The 20,781-nt window shown below is 41.8% G+C and overlaps 1 protein-coding gene across 1 annotated transcript in view; it reads left to right on the forward strand.

Moving 5' to 3' along the window:
• Positions 1 to 20,781, forward strand: part of DNAI1 (dynein axonemal intermediate chain 1) — a gene marked incomplete at its 5' end in the record, with an annotated part of 158,188 nt that overhangs the window by 52,450 nt on the left and 84,957 nt on the right. The window contains one exon of the mRNA XM_080637471.1: positions 17,401 to 17,642. Within this exon, the coding sequence (XP_080493597.1) occupies positions 17,401 to 17,642 (242 nt within the window). The remainder of the gene's footprint in view (positions 1 to 17,400; positions 17,643 to 20,781) is intronic.

The raw sequence follows: 20,781 nt of genomic DNA on the forward strand, positions 1-20,781 counted from the left end.
TGGAATCTGTTAGGTGTTTTAAAACTTTCCTTTATTGCCATGACAGCTTAGCAATGTTTTGTTCGGAAACAAAGCAGAAACAGAACTTGTGTTTTAATATTGAAGCTGAGGCTTGGGAATAAAAAATACTTCTGCTATTGCAGCAGTCCTGATAAACTTTCAGGGATTAACATCCCTATTGTCGCTTCCGTCTATGGGATGCCTAGCACAACTCTCTAAGCAGTGAGAATGTATGCCCTCATGAATGCAGAGGCAGTGGTTCCCGAATAAATGGACTTTTGTGACCTAAAAAGAATCCCAGTGGGCTCATGGCTATGCAAATCTGATGACGGCTATTGCCATTTTGCACTCCTGTGAGACCATCTCACAGCTCCACTCTGATCCCTGGAATACAGTTGTCATGGTTTAAGCCCAGGCCGTAAATTAGAACCACGCAGTCTACTTCCCCCCCCACCTTTCTTCTCTCCGCTCCTGGAGGGACAGGGAGGAGAATCGAAAGAATGCAACTCCCACGGGTTGAGATAAGAACAGTTTAATAACTAAGGTATAACACAAATCACTGCTGCTACCACTAATAATAATAATGATAAGGGAAATAACAAGGGAAGAGAATACAACCGCTCACCACTCGCCGACCGATAACTCCCCCACCCCGCAGCGTTTTAGCCCTTCTGGGAACTCTCAGTTCTACATCCTGGGCATGACGTGCTGTGGTATGGAATACCTCTTTGGCTAGTTTGGGTCAGGTGTCCTGTCCCTGCTTCCTTCCGGCTTCTCCTCCTCCCTGGCAGAGCATGAGACTCACAAAGTCCTTGGTCAGGGTAAGCATTCTGACCAGTAACTGAGAACATCGGTTTTTATCAGTATTGTCCCCAGGCCAAAAGTCAAAACCACAGCGCTGCACCAGCTACTAAGAAGGGGAAAAAGTGACTGCTACTGCTAAACCAGGACAGCAGTAAGAAATCACTCCTAAGTCACAGATCTGGTCCAGCTTTGCTAGTCTGATGATCCTTGCTGTTCATTTGTTTCCTTCAAGCCATTTTAGTTGGTCTGTTATGATCAGATTGCTGTTGTGGCTGATTTTTTTTAATGAAATTTTCCAAATATGTATTCCCACAGTACTAGTTTTGCAAAGGAAAGATTAATCTTTTGCAAAGGAAAGTTTGAAATACATTTTCAGATTTGCAAAAGGGTTTTCAAGATTTCCAACCAAACCATAAGCCCCACTGGGATCTACTATACTTTAAAAGCATCAGAGCTTAGCATCTTCCTTTATGCCTCTTGTACTATAGGATCTCTGACAGCCTCTAATCCTTCCAGACTTCACAGCGCGCTCTGAAAATTGCAGTTTCCTTCTCTCCTTTGAAACAAATTCGTATTATTTCTTGCATACGGTATTACAGATGACAGTATGTAGTCCCAGCCTGAATACTAATTCTGTTTCTTGAGTTATGCTAACATTGTATAAATGATTGCAACTGAACTTTCAAGAAAGGTGTCACCAAAAGGAATTCTTAATTAATTTGCAAATGACAGTCAGTTGGGACCATGTTCCATGTTGACCACCAGCTGATTCACATTTTAACAAGCTATTGTTTTGCCAATTTTAAACCTATTATTTCTTGAATTGTCAGCTTTCTCCAAGACTCAGTGGGTGCCATTTGCACTATTAATCATGCATTTTGTCTTTCACTTAGCGCATGTATTTACATAGCTGCAATATTAGTTAAGTGACAGGAGGGAATGTGACTTCCAGCTGAAGTGGAAAAAGAAACTCTTGTCAGTTTGTGCAAACAGCTGCAGAGCAGGAGTTCTGAAAGCCATATGTGATCACCAAGATAGCTAAGGAATGAAAGCTTACTGTCAGTTGGGAGGATTACCACACCATACTGGTATTTTCTGTGATAGGTGGGAGAGAGCAATCAGGCAATAGCCAAAATACTGCTAGATTTTATTCTGATTTCATGCCTAGATTTACCAGTGTGTCTGGCTATAGCATTATATCTAATTTCTGTTCACATAAACAAGATCAGAATCAGCACACTGTTTTCATTGGGAAGGTATCTGATAATGCCTGCCTTCTGCCTTACAATGTAAGGTTTTTCTTTGTTTGTTGGAAGGAACTGTAAATTAGCAGATTGGTTTGATTTTAATCTGTGACTGTTGAAGTGTTGATTTCATAAAAAAGTCAAAGTATGAAGTTAAAGACTGATATAAAATCAGGCTGGAGTGGGCCTCCATAAATCATTTCTATATATCAGGACAGGCTTAATTCTGCCTAATGGATTCTGAGAAATGTGTGGCACTTTGAAGACGAGTGTCGTAAAGCTCACAACGACAGGGGCTTTTATTTCCTCTTAGGCAGTTTGTTCCAGCATTGTCAGATTCACTTGCTGGAGAAAAAACCTGCAAGAGTGGACCTGACACCCCTTGCCAGAGGGTTTGTCACATCTGAAATTCAGAAGTAAAGGAGCAGAGGTTGGACTGGAAACTAGATGAGGGATTTCCCACTTCAGGCAGGTAGGTATGGAAGAACACATACTTCTTGGAGGAGAGTCTCTTTTCTTGTGGCTGTGCTGCCTTATGGCAGCACCTTGTATGGGCATGTAGGAGGCCTTGAAGCTCATCACAGATGATGTTAAACTGACTTGGGAGAGAGAGCCCTGCAAGGGAATACCTCCCCAAAATAGGGTTCTGTTGCATGAAAACATCCACAAAGAAGTATGCATGGGTTAATGACTGGCCATATATTTTGCTCCTTGTTGGGAGATTTTCAAAGGACACTGAGTACCAAGGAAGCATGGCTTATTTGCATCCTGAGTCTGTTTTAATTTAAAGAGAGGGCAAAGAGAGGGCTGAGCGCCTGTGTCTCTGAGGATGCTCCAGTGCCCTCCCTTTTGTGTGCTGTATAGAAACAAAGCAGAGCAGAACACCCAATGTATCCCCTGGAAACTGTGCCAGCTCCTGTCAATCAGCTGTTTACAGACTGGATCTGTGGGAATGCTGGCTTTCTACACCAGCTACTCTGCTGGTGAAGTACCACATGTGTTAATGTTGGCTGGCATCACCTCTGTATTATAAATATCCCTACTGGATAGTGGTGCAGCATTAATTATTGCATGTTTTCATGCCAATTTTACTTGCTTTTTCTAATCAAATATTTACAAACAATCTCACCATGCTCTTTGGCATCATGAGGATGCTCTGGAGGAAACCATTAATTTTCTGCTGTACAGCATCGGCTGATTAGATGCTTTGTGGAAGAATTGGTATGAAAGCACAGAAATGAAAACAGCAATACTACTGCCAGACACTGTAGCCTGTTGCTTTCATTCATCAGCTGGTTTTATACATTTGTCTGAAGCAATGCTAGTGAGTGAATCTTACCAGAGAACTACACAGACTGGAAGCAGTGCTCAGGAGCACAGGATTTTGCCTTTCTTGCCATCTTCTCTCTATACCCTTGCTTCCAACACCAGAGGTCAGCTTTCTACTATGCATTTGAAGCTGTGGCATCTAGCAGTTATAAAATATAATGAAACTACTGAGGAGATCTGACCCTCTTCCAGGCCAAACCTGCCTTGCAGGAAGGATTTAGGTAGAAATAGTCATGTTTTGGGTGACCTGTGTTGCAGTTCTCCCAGCCAGATCCGATTTCTAGTGCTCTTGCCTTCCAGCCTGGTGCTAAAGATATCTGTTTGCTGTCTAGACTGACTTCAGAGTCAATGGATGTGACAGCTCCTCCACCGTGACCTGAGATTGCAGAGGGGGCAGGAACTCTGCCTGTCTGGTTTAGTTACTTAAATGGTCTATATTGCTGTGGTGTCTGAATTCCTTTCTGCTTTGACTGTCTGTGTCTTCCCAGATGAGATCAGGCAATGCTGCTTCCATTCTTACTGAAAAAGCCAAGGGCCCTACAGAAGACAGCATATATCCAGAGCTGCATTCATCTCATTCACCTATGGGATTCTAGATCCCGTAGGGCAGTCCTAGAAACAGAAGACTCTATTCCAGCAGTTCCCATAAAGGAACAGTGACTCTAGAGACATTTTTTTCAGAGAGGTTATCCAACGTGGATTTCTGCTTCTCCAAACTTGTGCCGTCACACCATGATCCTGTTTTAGAAAACCACTAACTTGCCCCAACCATCCCCTGCTCCTGTGAAGATCAGGAAACTTGATAAGTCATCTGTCTGTCTTTGCTGGCTAGTATCCTGTCAGAGAGCTAGGTCATCATGCAGCTTTAGAGACCAGTCCTCCACAGATATCCTTTAAGAATGGCTAATTATATAGAGTGTTTCATGCACGTAATATTACCATCAGTGCCTTAAGATACAATGCCATTTCAAATGATTGGTTTCTTCAGCCAGATCAGTAAGCACAAAGTCACTGGGGTTAGAACACAGAGGAGGGAAGTAAAAACAGCAGAGCACAGAAGAGGTCAGGATGTTTAGCAGCAACCCATGGTTATTTTTCTTTTTTCCTGTCAGTTATGAAATTGGACTTGAAAATACTTTCCTATCTTGATGTACACTCTGAGATAAAATCTTCCGGCTAAATCTGGAAGAGCAGTTGCATAAGTGTGCCTTGAGACACACTGAGAAGGGATGCTGAATGCTTTCATGTACTAGAGAATAGCAGGAGAGAGGAAGTTCTACTTCTGTGTATGGCACTGGTGAGATGTTTGCTGGAATGTTGTATCCAGCTATTAACATTTCAGTGTTCAAAATGGATGTTAAAGTTGAAAAAGGTTGAGAGATGAGCCGCAATATGGCTCGTGTTTGGAAACTCTGCCTTACAGTGAAATACACAGCTCAACTTAGCTTATTAGGAAGTTTAAATAGTGATTAGATTACTGTCCATTACTCACTTGAAGGGAAAGAAAGGATATATCTTACTCTTTCATCTTACTTTTTCGTCTGGGACAGACTCTGGCAACTGGAATAAGAATTCAGAAATCTCAGAAAGCTAGAAATATATTGAGTTTTTAATGATGGAAGTAATTAAGCATAGGAAATAAATACAGGATTTATTCATCACAACCATCTCCTTTGGCCTTAGAATATAGAAATCTGCATTGGGCTCATTCCATCACTAATTCTAGCAATATGTAAGTTACTTTGTAAGCTCCTGAAGTTAGATAGCTTGTCATTATTCTTAGGGCAGAATGGTACAAAGAAACTGTGTAAGGCCCCATTAAAGACTTTTTCTTCAAAGTCTTTTCTCTTTAGTCTTTTGTTCTGGAGATGAGTGAGGATCATTTTTCAACAGAGCAGATCAGTAAAACCCTGAAAGCAATCTATCTAATTTAATGTTTTCATTAGAGTGAAAACTTGTGAGATGTGCAAACTCTTCTTAGCTTACATTTGGTTTTTACCTGCTGCAAAACAAAGCCACATATTTTCCAACATACCATTTTGCTCCCTGCTTAGGGAACTGAATCATGGTTTTCAATTATTCACTTCATGCTTGTTAATATTTCCTATGCTGACAAACTGTCCAAACATACCCAGGGATATCTAGATGCTAAGCTCCACTGACTCATATTAGAGGACATTTCAGGTTAAGATTCTATCAGGAACACCTTAAAAATTTTGACAGTTGAAGAAATGCTCTCATGAGACCCCACTTGCAGTATTGTGTACAGTCCTGGTGCCCTCAACAAAAAAAGGACATGGAACTGTTGGAACAAGTCCAGAGGAGGGCCACGAGGATGATCAGGGGACTGGAGCACCTCCCGTATGAAGACAGGCTGAGAAAGTTGGGGCTGTTCAGCCTGGAGAAGAGAAGGCTGCGTGGAGACCTCAGAGCAGCCTTCCAGTATCTGAAGGGGGCCTACAAGGATGCTGGGGATGGACTATTCATCAGGGACTGTAGTGACAGGACAAGGGGTAACGGGTTCAAACTTCAACAGCGGAAGTTCAGATTGGATCTAAGGAAGAAATTCTTCACTGTGAGGATGGTGAGGCACCGGAATGGGTTGCCCAGGGAAGTTGTGAATGTTCCATTCCTGGTAGTGGTCAAGGCTAAGTTGGACGAAGCCTTGGGTGGCATGGTTTAGTGTGGGGTGTCCCTGTCCATGGCAGGGGGGTTGGAACTGGATGATCTTAAGGTCCTTTCCAACCCAAACCATTCTGTGATTCTGTGAAATAAGTGCAGAACAAATTGTGACTCTTCAGAAAATTCTAACGCTAGTTATACCGTACTAACAGTCTAAGAGACTCTGCACATCTTGTGGCGGGTTGATGTTTTTTGTTTGGTTTGTTTTAGTTATTCTGACTGCTTCATATTTTGTCCTCAAGGATATCTCTTTGCTGTAATATATGTGAGGATAAAAATGAGTTTTAAAATTTAATTTAAAAAAATTTAAAAATGATATTATGGAATGAAGCCAGCTAAGGAAGGTAGGAAGAAAATATTCAGATATGCTTAAATCTCTGTATCAGTGAGGAATCGAACTGATGAATCCTGTAACAGGTTTTGAGTTGTGTCTTCATCAACTACTCTACACTTCTGTTTTACTGGCTATAAGATAAGGAGAATACAACTTTCTTGTCTCAAGAACTTGAGGCTGCTTACAGTGACTGCTGTTGGAAAAGAATCTCACCTGCCATAAAAGAAAGGCAGCAGGTATTGCTCCAAGATCTATTGCCAGCCCACTCAGTCCTGAGTTATTCTCATCAGATTCTTCCAGTTAGAAAAGATCTGGCTGGGATTCATTGGCATCCTCCAGCTCCTCCTATCAAATGGTGCCTGATGAAGTGGTTTCCAGCGTTGCCTAAGAGGTCTTCATAGCGGATCAGTTGTATCAGCTTTTTTATTGTTTGGTGAGTTCTTAAAAGAGAAGCCAGCACAGAAGATTCTCAAGGTGCTGACACTGTGGATGCCAAGTTGTGGAAGCCAAGGATTTTGAAGTTTGAAGATGTTTGGCTCAGCATTCCTTGGGCACCCTTGGTGCTGTACGATTGTGTCTTTGCGTCCAACTCTAAGACTGTGCTTAGGAAATCAGGATCACTCCAGCAGATCGCTGGGAGCTGTTTTTCACATTGTAACAAGGTATTTGCCTTCTGAGGTATCTTGAGTGTTTTGCTGTGTTCAGTATCCCAGGCAGTTAAGCTTTGTCTTACCTGGGGCTAGATACAACTCTTCTATATACTGGGGAAGTACCCAAGTGGACTTTCTTCCCTGCCTTGGCTCACACAGGACAGTAGAGTGATGATCTAGATAGAGCAGCAGATGCTGTCTAGATGCTATGCAGTCCCAGGCTTTGTTCAGTTCTTCAGAGGTGCTGGAGAGAAACCAGGCTGTCCAGCAGCAGCCTGGCTAGTGGCGACAGGAGGTACTCCTTTAACTGTCATAGTGAATCCATGCTTTTGACCATAACTGTAGTCTGGTTTGGCTTATGTGGTGGTCGTTTTCCCAGAGCTCAGACTCTACAGAGTTGGCTATCACTAGAGAAAGTTTCTCCTTGTGTGTATGAATACCTGATGGGAGTGACTAAAAAAACCAGAGCCAGAGTCTTCTCTGTGCTATCAAGTGAAAGAACTAAAGAGAATGGACATGAAATAAGATATAGTCCCTTTAAATATAAGACAGAATTTCTTTATTGTGAGGGTGGTTGTTCAATGGAATAGTATAGACAGACTGTGGAGATATCTTCTTAGAGGTACTAAAAACCTGACTTAACACAGTCCTGGGCATTGTCATCCACCTGACTGTGCTTTAGGCGGAAAGGGTTGGAGTAGATGATCTCCAGAGGTGCTTCCCAACCTCAGCTATTCTATGATTCTTTTTTTCCTTTTTCACCTTTTATCCAAGCAACAGGACAAGAGATAACAACCTCAGGCTGTGCCAAGGCAGGTTTAGATTGGATGTTAGGAAAATTTCTTCACAGAGAGGGTAATCAGGCATTGTGACCAGCTGCCCAGGGAAGTGATGGAGTCACTGCCCCTGGAAGTGTTCAAAAAACATGTAGATGAGGCCCTTAGTAACAACCTAGTTGATTCTATGATTCTATATCTGAGTCAAAATTTGGCCCATGGTTTGCATAGATACTTGATGCTTTATGTCAGCCTTTCAGACCAGTTCCACTCCTTGGTTTCCAAACAGCTAGTTGCTTAATCTGATTAAAGGTTGAAATCTTATTAATCTGATTAAAGGGTTGAAAGCTATTGCTTTGTTGCCATATACATTGTGAACTGGCTTTTTTTGAGACTAACAAATATGAAAGTTACTTACATTTTCACTCCGTCATTCAGTTTTTTGGAAAACTAATGGCTTTTCTCTGAAATCTACTTTTAGTATCTCTTAGAACCCATTTACACTAACCACCAGTCATACACTTCACGAATCTACTTGAAATGCACAATATTTCATGGGCTAAAAATAAAAGCAAGCCAAAGGGGAAAAAAAAAAATACTGTGAGAAGAGCTGAGTATCTGGTATATTCCTTCCTTATACAAAGATGAATACTGAAAGATACTGTGCAGATTAATGATTGATAGCTGGTTGCACAGAGAAGTGGGAAGAGAACCATTAGGGGCCTGGGAGATGCTTCACCATAAATCTGTAGGAGCCTAGACAGCATTCTAGAAGAGATATCACGAGGATATCACCCTGTTTTTATACAGTTCCCTAAGCATTTTATGTTAACCATTGCTGCAGACAGGGTAGGGGCTGAGCTTTAATGGCTGCCCTTAATATTCATTGTTCTTGAAGTACATACCTGTGCAAAATTTCCTGCAAGTTGGCCTGTGTCTGTAACTGTGCTGCTTCTTTGAGTCTCAGTCAAAACTAGGTCTTCTGCCAAATGCCTTCAGAAAAGTTCTGAGCTGCAGTATCATTTCTAGTTGGCTGCTTCGCAGTCTGGGCTGTGTATGTCCATCTTATCAGGCATCTATTTGCTTTCAAGAGGCCACAGCACCACCATAAAATTCTCACATTCCTGTCCTTTAATTATGGAATACGCAAGCATCTCCTGCAGTCTGTGCCTCCCTCTCAGAGCTCTTCAGGTCAGGAACACTGAGATGGTGACAACCTGCCTTGTTTGCAGTAACAGCAGGCTGGTGTGATCATCCAAAGGCAGCACATTTGTACAGGTCTATTTGTTGCGTGATCCTGGGGATTTCTAAGCAGTATGTATCTCCTGGAAGACCCCTACTTGGCCGCTTGATGGCACTCTTAAATACTTAGTTGGCTGCAAATGCTCTCAAGTATGCCAGATTTTTGTAGAGCGGGGATAGAGGAAACAGAGGCTCAGACGCTAAATAGCTAAACACGATCAAGATTGCATCTTATGTCGACCAAAACAAGAAAGGCAGGAGTTGTGCCGATGGCTGCCACATGTGCAACGGGAGGATTAGCGTTTGTCCAGCTTTCCAGACGAGTGCTCTGCCTCTTCCTGGATGTTGGAGCCAAAAAGTGTCTTTCACTCCCTTGTTTCTGAGGAGCTATGGGAGCGAGTTACATGAGATTTTTAGTCGGTCTAGCTGAGAGTCAAAGCATAAATGCATTCCTGAAAACAAAAGTGTTGCTTTTGACCTGATTGATAAATGGAACTTTTGTAGCTCTTAACAGTGGCCATTTTCCTCCCTCATCTGTGGTGTGTATTCACAGAAGTGCTGTGAGAAGTATGGAGAAGAAACGACCAAGATCACAGTAGCTCATCTTGGCATTGCAGGGTGTGGAATACAATCTCCCTGTTGGTAGTATTACACCTTTATTGTACCAGATAAAGATAGGAACTCTCCATTTTATTTGAGTATCTTCAGAATATAAGTTAGCGTTCATAACATATGGGCAGTTGCAGAGTTGCTATTTACATTGTAAAACCAAGCCCCTATGAATATCTTATTTAAAAAAGAAAATTTGAAGAACTGTAGTGCCTGCTAGACCTATCATTCAAAACCCTGTCTGATAAGAATGAGAAAACTCTGGTTTTACCTACAGCATTGTAAACTCAGCCCAGCTGCATATTCCTTCTCTTTTTGCAGTACTCACCTGCTCTCCTTTATGTGAACCAGTGGAGAGCTGAGTTGCAAGCCAGATCCTCCTCCTGCTTTCAGGGAGGCACTATGTCTTTTAACCTCCTTCTCACCTCATCTGCTCTGAGCCTCTGCTCTCACATGTGCTAACAAACAGCGCATTGTTCCAAGCATCTCCTAAATCTTTGGTTTTGTTGGCCCAGTTAACTGTGGTCTTTCTTATATTACTTTGCCAGACTGTATTTTAGAGTAAGATGCAAACATACCTAACAGCGTGTTTTCTTAAAGGCTGTTTGTACCCATCCATCCCTGCTTCTGGTGTGTCTTGCCTCTGACATGTGCAGGCACATAGCAGTTATTAGGGCTGTGACATGGCCTCAGGATGTATATAAATTACAGCTTGCCATGTCAGCTGTCAATTTTGACTTTTATAAAATGTCCAAATGATTTAGAAATTCTGGGGGTTTTTAACCTCTCCTTTCCAAACTGCAGGTTCTGTGCTTCCTAAGCAGAGCCCCAGCTAATAATATTAACTTGATCAAGAGTATCGGATGCTGGAGAGGAGCTCACCAGGGACTAGAGGGATAGGACAAGGGGAAATGGCTTTAAACTGAAGCAAGAGAAGTTCAAGTTAGATATAAAGTTCTTTACTGTGAGGGTGGTGAGGCACTGGAACAAGTTGCAGACAGAAGTGGTAAATGCTCCATCCCTGGCAGTGGTCAAGGCCAGGCTGAACAGCCTGGGCGATGTGGTCTAGTATGAGGCATTTCTACCCATGGTGGGGGGTTGGAACTGGATGATCTTAAAGTCCTTTCTAACCCAAACCATTCTATGATTCTATGAATTAGCCCAGCAGCTTGTGGAAGTTACCAAGCAGAATGTTAAATTTGACATTCAAACATCTGTATCAGCATAAATTAAAATTATTTACCATTTGCCTGCAGTGCATTGATGGGCTTGCTCAGAGCCTGTAGATCTTGCAGTGTCAACACTGCTAACCAGAGGGTACATATTTCCCTGGGTGGAGGGGAAGTGCCCATGCTCACTGAGTTTGCCCCAGCACACGTGGTCTCAACTTCCACTGACATGTCAGAAAATACATAAATGTCATCTAAGACAGAGTCTCAAAGGGGATGCTGTCAGGATCCGTGGTGGCCCTGGAGCTAGACATTGTCTTCATTGGTACTCTGGATGGAAATATAAACACACAGCAGATGAAACATGTGACTGATGAAAAGGCAGGTGGAGTCGTAAATCATGCTGGGAGCAGGGCTGTTATACAGAGTTATTAATCTTATGGTAAGCTGAAATTATTCAAGCCAAATGCATTCTAATGCAGCCAAATTTAACATTATACCTCTCTAAACAAGGAGGAGTGCTGTGTTTTGGAAGGCAGCAGCTCTAAAAAAAAAATGGAATAAAGAAAGACTTTTGTGGTTAAGCGATAAATTTGAGTTCCCAGTGTGATATCTTGGCAAGGAGAGTGAACATGATCCTGGAGTGCAAGCAGGGACTCCTGAGCAGCAGCAGAGATATGATTTAAGCATTGGTGAGACTGATACTGGAATATTGTATTTGGTTCTAGAGCCAATGTTTTTCAAGGCATGCAGAAAAACTGTAGATAGTTCAGTAAAGGGCCCCAAGCTGATTTGAGAAGATGCCCTAAGGTGGAGACTGGACAATGTCTAGTTGAAATTTGGACTGCAAGTGGATTTTTTTCTGACCCTACCACAAGTTCTATCCCTGTGATGTCCTCCACATATCTGTGGAAAGTTTCCTGATGTTCCACTCTTCTCCACATCTGTTGAGAAGCAGCTTTCTCTTTGGAGCTGTGAAGGCAGTGCCTTTGACTGGTGTGGCAAAGCTTGTGTTGGCTCCCAGCTTTTTGCTGAGCAAGCCTCCCTATGCAGTGCTGGTGAAAATTCGTGGGATTTTTGAGTTCAGGCTGTGAAGGTTGTCAAAAGTATGCTAAAAGTAGTGTTCAGTTTTAAAGTACGTTAATGAAGAGGAAACACCAGATAAGAAAGAAGTCCTTCATCCAATCAAGATAGGCATAATAAGAATTAACAGTGGGAAGCCAGATAAATCAAATAAGGAATTAGGTGCAGCTTTTTAATCACTCAAAGAGATTAAACATTTAAACAAACTGCAAAATGAAACGGTGGCCTCTCTGTCTTTTAACATCTTTAAATGAGGTATGCATATCCTCGCCAAAACCAAGTTATCAGGCTCAAAACAGGATATACCAGTAATATTTCTGAGCTGTGGAACGGAGGCCTTGAGCTATGAAGTAATGAATTCTCAAAACATTTTCTTTTCTCGAAAGGGACTGTTGTGAAAGCTCACTGTTAGTCTTTTCCCTGCCCACAGCATGGTTCACAGTCATATCCGTAGTGATCAGAGCTTGTATCAATACAGCAGTAAACTCAAGTACTTCTGGGCATTTTAAGGAATAGGAACAGAATGGGTGTTGGTGATCCCAGCTTGAATTTCCCAGGGATTCTGGAACGGGGCCTCCATGAGCAGAACCCAGTGAAGTCCCAGTTCTGCTCACTGTTCTTTCAGCTTGGTGTAGTGCCTTTGGCTCTCCATTCTCCACTGCCCTTTGTTATTCTCTTGGCTGTAAAAAGGAGTGCTGTGGATACAGGCACTCTGACGTGCTATAAAAGTTCCAGTTACTATTGTTACTCCTCAAGAGCCTTTGCAAGCACATTCAGCACGTGCCCAAATTCTCTGAGCTGCGTGGAAAGGTTTGTTCTTCCCTGATTTTTCTGAACTATTGGCATACAGTTAAGCTTGAAGTGCCAGCTGTTTCCTTTCTTACAGCACATCCGTACTGCGATCGCAGCGAAGTGTGGAGTTGGCAGAGGTACTTAAATGAGCCAGGATAGAATCTTGCTGAAGCAGTGCAAGCTCAGCCAGCGTGTTTCATAGTGGGTTAGATTAGCCTGTGCTCAGTGCCATGCTGCACAGCTTTTGTTCACTGATCGAAAAAAAAAGCATTGGGAATTCATTAGTTTGTGACTCTTTCAGTCATCTGTCTAACCAAATTCTTAGGTTGGGCTCAGGGTCATGTAGACCTGGATAATAATAATAATTTGCTTGAGGAAATATGCTGGCCTACAAAGAACCTTTTTTTTTTTCCTGTCCTCTACATTTTAAATATCTGAAATGCAAGTAAACAGCTTTAGCCGTTTCTTTGGGTACCAAAATTTTTGCTTTTGAAATTGATCTCTTTGCCCCAGAGGAGATCACTTAACTGGGTATAAAGCACAGCCAGCCCCTTCCTTTGCTTCTCTAGAAATCCAAGCCTAAAGGGTAGAGCCCCAGCCAGCAAGCTTTCAAAGTGTGGGCATAACTAGAAGGGAGGGTAGATGGGCTTGTGCAGCTGTGATGCTCAGAAACAAGCAGCTGTTCACAGCCACGCTTCTCCATCTCACTGCTTTTTTCAGATGAGCTCTCAGAGGAGAAAGAGCATATTTTAAGCAGCCATGGTTCCTTTTAGCATGGGTGATTTCTTGGCCCGAGCCATATCAGTAGGACGGCTGGTGGACTTGGTGTACAGTGCGTCACAGGATCTAAGATGTAAGGGTGCAGTTTTGGGGGTTTTAAATCCTCTGAAGAGTTTAAATTTGCCAATTTATCACACAAAAAAACTGTAGCACTGGCTTTTTGTGTAGCAAAAATACCTTCTTTTAGTGGTGACCATTGAGATTTACTATGTGAATGCAATATTTACCCCAAGCTTCAACTTGAGGATACTGTTGCATTGAGCATGCTGGTTCATCCACTAATCATTTTGGAGGAAATTGAGGAAAACCTCATGGTCCATCAAACTGCATGTTTTGATCTAATATTGAACATTTGCTGATTCTTTTAAGTTCAGCTAAGGAAAAATGGAAATGAAAAATCTGTTAAAACAGACATATCAGAATGAAAGATTTAGATGCTTTTCAGATTTTTTGTTTTGCATGAACTGTTTGGTGATAACACAGTCATATTCTGAGATACTTTGTTACCACTAAATCACTATTCTTCTGAAAATAAGTTTGAGGGTTTGGGTTGAATCTCTCCAGCCTGAAATGCAAATGCAAGTGAATATTTTAGATAGCGGTAATGGTTGGTTTGAAACCTATTTCTGATTGCATGAGATGCTTACAGGCTCAGTTCTCCAGCCTGAGACCAGTAAATATGCTATCTACGTCCTTCACCAGGAAACCTCTCTCCCCACGTACACTTATTATGTGTCAGGGTCTGAAATCTAACCTTTGTTCCGGTGAACACTGAGGATCATCATGACAAGGCACTTTTCCTAATTACAGCAAGAGTCTGTTCACATCCTCTTCTTTCTGTGCTGCCTTGTGTCATCCTGTAGATTAGAAGAATAACTCCTGCTGGCACTGCTTGTCAGAATAATTGTCTAATATCTCTAGTCTCCAGCCCGTGTACCAGTGTGCATTTGTGGGCCTGCATGGGATAGAAGCTCTCTGCTCTTTCAGTGCATCCTGGTTCATCCATGCAGTTCAAGAGCAGTTGTCTCCAATCTGAAGCTTCAGCTTTCACCTCCAGCAGTGATGTAGCCATTACCAGCTCTTGGGTCTGCACCCTCTGCTTTGCTGTGTGCCTTGTGGTCTTCCAACATTAGTTTAGTGAGCTACCTGCGTCCTGACAGACCAGCTACACGGGATTTGGGGCACACTGCAGTGCTCTGCTAGTTTTTAATGAAACACCTTTCTCTTGAAAAGTCCACGCTTCAAAGCTATGTGACAATATCCTGTTGTGGGTATGTTCTGTCCCTGCCATTCCTAGAACATTGAATATCACTAATGAAATAATTCCATGCTTTTTTCATTTATTAAAGAACATCAGTTAGTACTTTGGGTGAGAATTCACCCTTTACTGAAATGGATTTATATGCCTGCTCTTAGAAGGTTATTGTTTTACTGATATTTATCTGCCATGCTTCAGTGTTAATTGTGGATTATTCCCACTGCTTCGCCTTTCATCAAAAATAGGCTGTTCTTTAGCAATCATATTATTCAGACTTATATATGGTATTCACACATCTATGATTTAACTCACATCTGCAATATTTCATAACATAAAGGAGATAATGAGTAGGATTCAGATCCTGGATTACCATGGGTTTAGCAGTTGGTAGAGAGCTGGCCATTACAGTCAGTGGAGCCCAGAGAATAAATCAGTGGACCCAATATAGGGATCTTCTTTAAGGTAGGTTTTCTGTGCTCAGTGAGCTGGATATATGAATCTCTACTAATAGTAGCAAGATCTTAGACTCTGAGCACTCAGACAGACAGCCGCACATAGACCTGCATATAGGTATCGTTAATCTGCAAACTAAATCCCGTGTTTCACTCTGCCAGAGCTTCTTCCCAAGAACTTGCTTTCCCCCTGCCTGGTTAACATCCAGGTGGACTTGCTAAAGCTGCTGAATTATTTTACCCAGTAAAGAGCTGCTCCATCATCTCTACTTGAGGAATGTGGCTGGCCTATGTTACTGCCAGATCAGTGGCCAGAGAAGCACCTCCAAAGCCCAATTCAGGTCTTTGGAGGCTGAATCAACCTCAGAAGGGGTGTATCCTCTACTGTCTGTGTAGGGAGCATGAGGAACAGCTGTCTGAGGCTCTTCAGCACAGTGCCAACAGGTACAAAGATGCATATGCACCAGAGACCTTTTGGAAATATGCCTGGCTGGTCAGCACACTCCAGGAGAAATAAGAGCATGAAATAGGTTGAATTCAAAGGCTGTCTTACTAATTTGACTTCATTCTGCTGTGAGTCATGCCTGGTAGGTCATTTTCACAGCCCTCCCAAGTGTTTTTGCTCCTGAGGAGAAGTGGATTCATCCTTATCATGGCTGAAGCTCAGCTTCATACAAGTTCAGTGACATTACTTGGCTAGGAAAAAAACTAATTCTGTGAATTGAAAGGAGAATTTATTATACTTCCTGCTAGAGAAAGTATAATCACTTCCTTTTCAGATAGAATTCTAGGACTAAGCTTTCCCCAGGTTAAAAATGTTATTTGGATTCCAATATGTTTAAAGTAATGCCAGCACTGAAATCATACCTTTCTGCAAAAAAAGGAAGACATTCCCCCTGCTTGGCTCAAATGTACAGAGAGACCTGTGAAAATAGAGTACTTCCACAATCCAAATGCAAACCAGCAGTAATAGTTTTGTTGATGTGTGTTTATTTACTGGTTCTTTGAGTGTCCTCTATGTGGCCCTGATATATTTGAGGTAAGCAAAGTCTGTGCCTGCATGCTGATTTGGGATCAGCTTGCTGCCAGTAAGAGGTGTCTGAAGTTGGTGTTATCACTGGAGTACACATTTACCAAGTCCTTATCCTGCAGGCTGGTCAAAATGTTAAGAAAGGTAGGAAGCACTTTTAAAAGAAAATGACTGTTCTGGAAATAGGATGTACAGTGGATACTTGGAGCACAGACAGCAGTAAATTTGCTTGCTGTATACTGCATGCCCGCGGGCATTTGACAGTAAGAAAAAGCACATGGAGGGATAGCTAGGGTGCTGTCAGAAAGCATTGTTTTTGTAGATTAGGAAAGCTCCTTCTTTGCTTCTGGAGAGCTTATTTATATCAACAATGTAGAAAAACATCAACAGCTTTTTTTCCCTTTTAAAAGAAATTGGAAATTGGTTTTTAGATGAGAAAAAAAAAAATTCTGACAAAGAAACCCCAAAACCAAAAAACCAGACCCCTCCTGGCAACAACACATCATGATAAAAATAAAAAGCACAAAAGAAAGATGGCCTTGTTCAGAATAGGGAGAGCTAATTTCAGGCAGTGCAAAGGAAAGATTAAAGTAAATAGAAAAGAAAATTGAAAGTCTTGGCAAAGAAAGAGAGCTTCTGTGCCAAGCAAGGAGGAGATGTTGGACATAAGCAGAAAATAAAGCTGTAGTGACTTGTGCATTTTACAGTTATGTGTAATGCTTTACAGATACTTCAATGAAATTGTTTTCTTTGAAGAAGCAGTGTAATATCAAATATTGCCAATATAGAAATTGACGTGCCACTATCCTTGGTTCAGCCTGCATGTCTGCGATGTTAGTGAAATCCTAGCCCGAAGAAAGAAGTGCCCACAAGATTCTTTTTAACTGCACATTTTCTCCAAGGCTTCTCAAGTCTCTTTCCTAGAAAAAAACAGCCAGAACAGTAGGTTTTCTACATGAGCACATTGTTTCTTTGTCCTGAGGATGGCATATCAGTGGAGGACAGGATGTTCAGATGTAGGCACACCAACAAGACTATCTGGTCCTGTGACAGATGTCCTTCCCACATGTGTTTGCATTCAGATGGGTATTAGGCGTTAAGTGACTGCTGTCAAATTGTAGAGAATCTTGGAAACTGATCTAACAGCAAAGCTCCTCCTTGTTTAGATGACTTAATGAAACAGAGCCAGGGGATGCTCCTGCTCTACACCATGAAGAACCCCTCCTTCCCAGAGTATATCTTCAGCAGTGAGTGTGGCATCATGTGCCTGGACTTCCATGATGAGTACCCCTACCTCATGGCAGTGGGCTTCTATGACGGCAACGTAGCCATCTACAACCTGAAGGCAACCTCCCAGCCCAGCTACAAGAGTTGTGCAAAGTCAAAGCACACAGAGCCAGTGTGGCAGGTAAGGGTGCTTTTCCTCTCCTTTAAGTGGGCTTTTAATTGGGCTGAGTTTGGGTACAGTAGGAAAAGTGCTGAATGGGGAAAAGTGTTGGTTTAATACATGCATTATCTATTGATTATTAAGATAATTTTGAAATATACAGAAGGCAAAGGAACCATATGAATCCTTGGTCCTCAACAGAAATAGAATATATGAGCAGCAGTTTGCTATAAGCAATTATTTCTCTTTAGTTTTCATGATTGTAAATTACTTCTGTTTGGGAAGGAACTGATCTTGTCTCAGCAGGCATGCAATGGTATTTATGTTCCAAATACAAAATCACAGAGCAACAAGTGATGAACAGTGTTTAAAACGTGTATCAGCCCTAAAAGAGAGCTCTGTTGGGCACAGTAAACCCAAGGGCAGCCACCTATGGAATTGACTGCTGCTGGGATTCAAGACATACTACTTCGTAGTTCACCCTGAAGTATTCTAGTGAATGAAGAATGGTGATGTACAGGTAATGCTCTTAAAGCAATGCCACCCTGACATCTGTCATAGGGAGTCACCACATGGATCATATTGTGAAGGACTGAGATGAATATGCTGTTACACCCAGCTAGCTTTGTAGTTATGTCTACAATCTAATCTAAGTTAAGACTGAAGCACTGGAAGGTATTTGTGCTTCTGATCTCATTTATAGGAGTAAAAGTGTGCCAGCATGTATTTCAACATGGTCTGTACGTCTGCTGAGGTGCAGGGGTGTTTACAGGTGTTACTGCAAGCATCTCCTATTGACACTTAGGCTTCCAGTATAAAAGCCTCACACAACAGTAAGTCTTATGTTGCTGTCACCTGATTTAGGCTGTCATACAGTCATGCATCTAGGCACAATGTCAATGTTCCTTGTACTTTGGCACATGCCATGCATGCATTGTCCCCCAGCCATGGCTCCTTGTTATTGCATCTTCCAATAGAAGTCCAAGAAATCAAGGGATCCTGATGGGACTGCAGATGAATGTGAAATATGCCAAGAGCAAGACAGGCGCTTGCTATAAACAAAGAGGTTATGCAAATGTACCATTTCAGAAAAGACCTGAATTTTCTGTTTGTTGCTTGTCTGTCTGAAGCTTTTCCTCTAGCAAACATTTTCAGCTCTTCAGGTTAATATGGTACCCCAGCTATGGGTTGTTATCATAATACAGTGTGTCAGGCACACAAAAAATTCCAATCTTCTCCCATTGCCACTTAGGTTTCCAGTATAAAAGCCTGACAAAACACTAATTCCTATGCGTAGCTTTTCATGGTCTTGCTTCAGCATGATACTGGAAGGTCAACATTTGTTTCTGCACACTATAGACGCCAGAATCCCAAATCATTTGTGCCCCAGATGATAGTGGGAAGAACAGAGTGTGCTTAAGGGGTGTTAGTTAAAGACCAGAAGCAGGTATGTTCAGCACTAGAGGACTAGTACTGAACTAGTACTGAACTGTAGTACAGAACTAGAGTTCTGTACAGAGAACTATGTACAGCCACCTATGGAATGTGGCTAGAGTTCTCTACAGGGTTTTTAGAGATAGAGATAGATTTACGTGTACCACTTGGCAGCAAAGTGGCTCAGAGATGAAAAAAATCATTAGGTGCTCTAGGGAGATAGCTCTGAAAAGGAGACACACTACTTCATGGATATGGATAGGTGTAGGTATGAGCAGTTCCTGCTTGTTTGTAGGTATGACCAGACTTCAGTTCCTGCTTGTTTGTTTTATTTCCAAGGCTGAGTGCTAAGAATCATTATTCTTGGTTTTCTTCTGCAATAAGGCACTGATAGTTTTAGTAAACAGTACAGTTTTTTACTTGCTACAAAACTAGTGATTAAGGTTAGTAAGACTGCAGAGCAATCAGGAGAAAAGCTTGTACTTCTGTTGGGAAAAATCAGAACTGTAGGTATTTGTCAATATCAGCCAAAAGGTTTAGTAAGGTTTTCACTTCATTTGACGGGAGGAAAAGCTATATGGACTATTTGTTAGTTTGAGACATCAGATTGTTATTCTTCATTCAACATTAAATGATTCTAGAAAGTGATGCCTCATTTCTCATATTAAGTTCAAAGATGCTCTATTCTCCCCCACCAAGACCCCAACTAGTCTGAAGCCTAGTCTTTGTCTAGACCACTCTGTGCAGTCCTCACTTTTGTAGAGACTGCAAGTCCACAACTTTGAAGATCAATTAGGAATGTAACAATGCTCTCCTGAACAATTAGGAGCCTTTGTTCTCTGGACTGCCTGGCTCCTTCCTTTTGAAACAATACAACCCTTTCACAAGAAAAGCAAAATGGGAAATGAGTAAAGCAGACTGACAGTTCTTTTCTTGTGCTATTTCATTTTCAGTGACTAAGTAATATCTCAGTGAGTTTGTATAAAAGAAAGCTGATGCAACATAGCTCATTATCAAAAGCAAAATAGAATAATATAAATTTTCTAATTCTGTTACCTAAGAATGAGTTTGTCTCCCTGATACTGCTCCCCATATTTTTAAAGAGCATAGCAATGGCTACTTATAGATTTGGCAATTGTCTTTCATGTATTAAGTGCTACTGCATTGTAGATAATGGAAAATTCTGCTTGTTTTAAAGTACAGATTTCTAACTCCTTACTACCAAACGATTAATGTCCAAAGCCAAAAAGGGATAAACACATACATAGACAGATGAATGTATACGTATGTAGTGCAGTGTGGCTAATACGTCACTGAAACCTTTGGTCTTAGAGGAATATAGAATGAGAAATGGTCTCCCAGATCAATAAATTCAGGCCTCTGCCTTTGGCTGTGAACGCCAGCTTAAAAGGAGTCAGCTCCTGGGAAATGGTGTCAAACCTGTCATGTTCTGCTTGGCAAAAGCCTATGTGAGGTTAAGCTAAACCTCACTTTAACCAAAACAATGTTCCAAATAGTCAACAAAGTCCTCACAGCCCCATCATCTTCAGCAATGAGTACTCCTAGAAAGCAAGTCCCTGGACAGGGTATTTGTTTGAGCCGATGGCTCAGTCCCAGGGCTTTGCTCTGGATCTCAATGAACATGGCCAAAGTGGGACAACATGGCTAAACTTTGGCTCCCAGAGCCCACAGAAGCAGTCTTCTCTAGGGAGAAGTGACACTGTAC

The sequence above is a fragment of the Psittacula echo genome (assembly GCF_963264785.1).
Source record: "Psittacula echo genome assembly, chromosome: Z".
Lineage (NCBI taxonomy): Eukaryota > Metazoa > Chordata > Aves > Psittaciformes > Psittacidae > Psittacula > Psittacula echo.